The 2,421-nt window shown below is 51.0% G+C and overlaps 1 protein-coding gene and 1 pseudogene across 1 annotated transcript; both read right to left on the minus strand.

Annotated features, from left to right (window-relative positions):
- Window positions 1–261: 261 nt before the first annotated feature.
- Window positions 262–787, minus strand: LOC123168582 (UDP-glucose 6-dehydrogenase 2-like). Its single transcript, XM_044586468.1, has one exon. It carries the CDS (start codon window positions 697–699, stop codon window positions 415–417), a length of 285 nt encoding a protein of 94 aa, XP_044442403.1. The 5' UTR covers window positions 700–787; the 3' UTR covers window positions 262–414.
- Window positions 724–1,495, minus strand: LOC123170714 (UDP-glucose 6-dehydrogenase 5-like; annotated as a pseudogene).
- Between the last annotated feature and the right edge of the window lie 926 nt (window positions 1,496–2,421).

Genomic DNA, 2,421 nt, shown 5'->3' on the forward strand with positions numbered 1-2,421 from the left:
CCTTGTAATTTGGAACTAATCCAGCAGAAAATGCGAAGCAAAATTAGGTGCTCTCCCATGAATCATATCTGTTAAATATAAAATTTAAATAATTATAATAAGAAAGCACTAAGCTCGCATGAAACATATTAGTGCAAGTATGCTACCTCGTTGGTCCGCTGCCCGTTGCTTTTGCTTAGGCCTCTCCTTCGTACTCCTTTGGATATTCTGTTGTCTGCTTCAGGGGAAAAACGGAAAAGTTCTACAGATCTAGTCCTCATATATGTGAAATTTGCGGTTTTTATAATACAGAGTATATGAATTCTCTTAAAATTTAACAATGCTTTGTGTTGTGATTAATTAGGAAGAACGATCGCGGACGCGCGGCCAACACTTGTGCATCGCCTCAGAGGCAACGGTTGGCATGTCCTTGAGTCACTGGTCAAGCAGCTTGCCAATGGCGTAGAAGATGAATCCGATGTCTTCGAGCTTCTCCAGGTCAAGGATGTTGCGGCTGTCCAAGACATAAGCCGGCTTCTGCATGACATCATGCACACGCCTGTAGCCGAGGCTCGTGAACTCCTCCCACTCGATCAGGATGCAGACGGCGTGCGAGACGCGGGCGGCCTCGTACGCGTCCGACGTGACGGCAACGGGCTGCCCGGCGGGCTCGCCCACCGGCTGCAGGTGGCGCGGGTGGTCCCAGTCAAACTTGTCCATGGCGAGGTCGCGCCGCACCTGCTCCTAGGTCACCTTCGAGTCGTAGATGCTTACGGCGGCCTCGTTTTCGATCAGACCCCGGCACACGTCGATCGCCGGCTGGAAGAACGAGCCCCCTAAGCCGACGCTAGCAGAGAGGAAGAGCGGGCTGATGTGCGAGTCCTAGCCAATGGAGTAGGCCACCTCGATGACGTTGCAGAGGTGGCGTCCACGGAGGAGATGCGCTGCACGAGGAAGGCGGTGGCGGCGAGCTTGGACAACTCGGCCGACCAGAGGTTGATTGTGATGACGCAGTCCACGGGACCCAATACGCGTACACGTCCTTAAGGTCAAGGACCTTCACGGTGGTCTGCCCCTCGGGCATCTCGCAGCTGCCGATGAGAATGCGGTCGGGCACGAATAGGTCCTGCAAGGCGGTGCCTTCGGCAAGGAACGCCAAATTGGACAGGATTTGGTACTGGAAGCACCGGCCGTTGTGGGCGAGGATCTTCTCGATGGCCTCGGCGGGTATTGACGGACACGGTGGACTTCTCGATCACGATCCTATCGGAGCGGGAGACGTGGGTGATCATGTGCAGAGCGCTCTCCGAGATCACGGGCCTTGCTGGCGCCGAGGCCGAGGGTCTCGGTGTCGGTATTAACGAAGAAGAAGACGATATCCACCTCGCCAACGTCGGTGTTGAAGATTAGGTTGTGGCCGCGGCACAGCTTAATGACGTCTTCTAGGCCGGGCTCGTAGATGGAGCCGGTCGCTGCTGTTCCAGCCGCCGATCCACGCCTCGGAGATGTCCGCCATCACCTCCACGTTCATGGGATTCAATCAATATTTATTTATGGGAGAAATTAGAGGAGGCGAGTGATGGTGAGTTGGAGTCCAACTGAGAGACGCCTGAGACGTACGGGAAAGACCAATATAGATGGAAAAAAACTGATATAATATAGTACCACCTCGGATGAATAGTACCATCTCGTATGTAGAAAATAATATAGGTGAAAAAAACTGAAAGTGTAAAATCACGTGAAGAAGCGTATTATGACGGTGAACCCACAAAATCAATCCGTGCTTTATTAGAAAAAAAAGATAGATTCGCAGTTGCTTTCGTTCGTCATCAACCAGACAATCTCAGTCTGTCAAGAGAGAAAACTGAGACAACTTCCGATCGCATGATGATGTTTCAACCCATAGAAACTCCGATGCGCTTGCCGTGCTCTAGGCTGATCTGTCCTCCAGGCTCTCACCATATCAATTCAAGATGACAAGATTCTACCGCACCCAGGCCAGCCAGGCAGATCGACACCAGTGTTGTGTTTCTCCGGGCAGGAACTTCTCAGAGTCATGAAGTCATGATAGATGACTCACCTCTAGCTTGACAGTGAGCGGAAGGACGTGACTACCTGGCGCGCGCTCTCCCCAAAAGGAAGGGCCAGTCACGCGGCTCCGTCAGGACAGCCCAGAAATGGACCACGATTATCCCATCTGCATTTATTAGGGGATCAAAAACTTCAAAAACTTGTAATTTTTGATTAGAATGTCAAAATTTAAATCCGTTTTCACCGTTGGGTTTCTCATAACGAGTTCTTCAAAACTAGATCACATATGAGTAGGTTTCGACGAACTTTTTTTTCCGAGCAACTTCGTGTGTTACGGAGGCAACTTTAGTGCTATAGAAAAGCAACTCCTTTTCCCCTAGTATGACTACCTATCAACGGAGGATCCTCTCT

The sequence above is a fragment of the Triticum aestivum genome, chromosome 7D (genome assembly GCF_018294505.1).
Source record: "Triticum aestivum cultivar Chinese Spring chromosome 7D, IWGSC CS RefSeq v2.1, whole genome shotgun sequence".
Taxonomy (NCBI): domain Eukaryota; kingdom Viridiplantae; phylum Streptophyta; class Magnoliopsida; order Poales; family Poaceae; genus Triticum; species Triticum aestivum.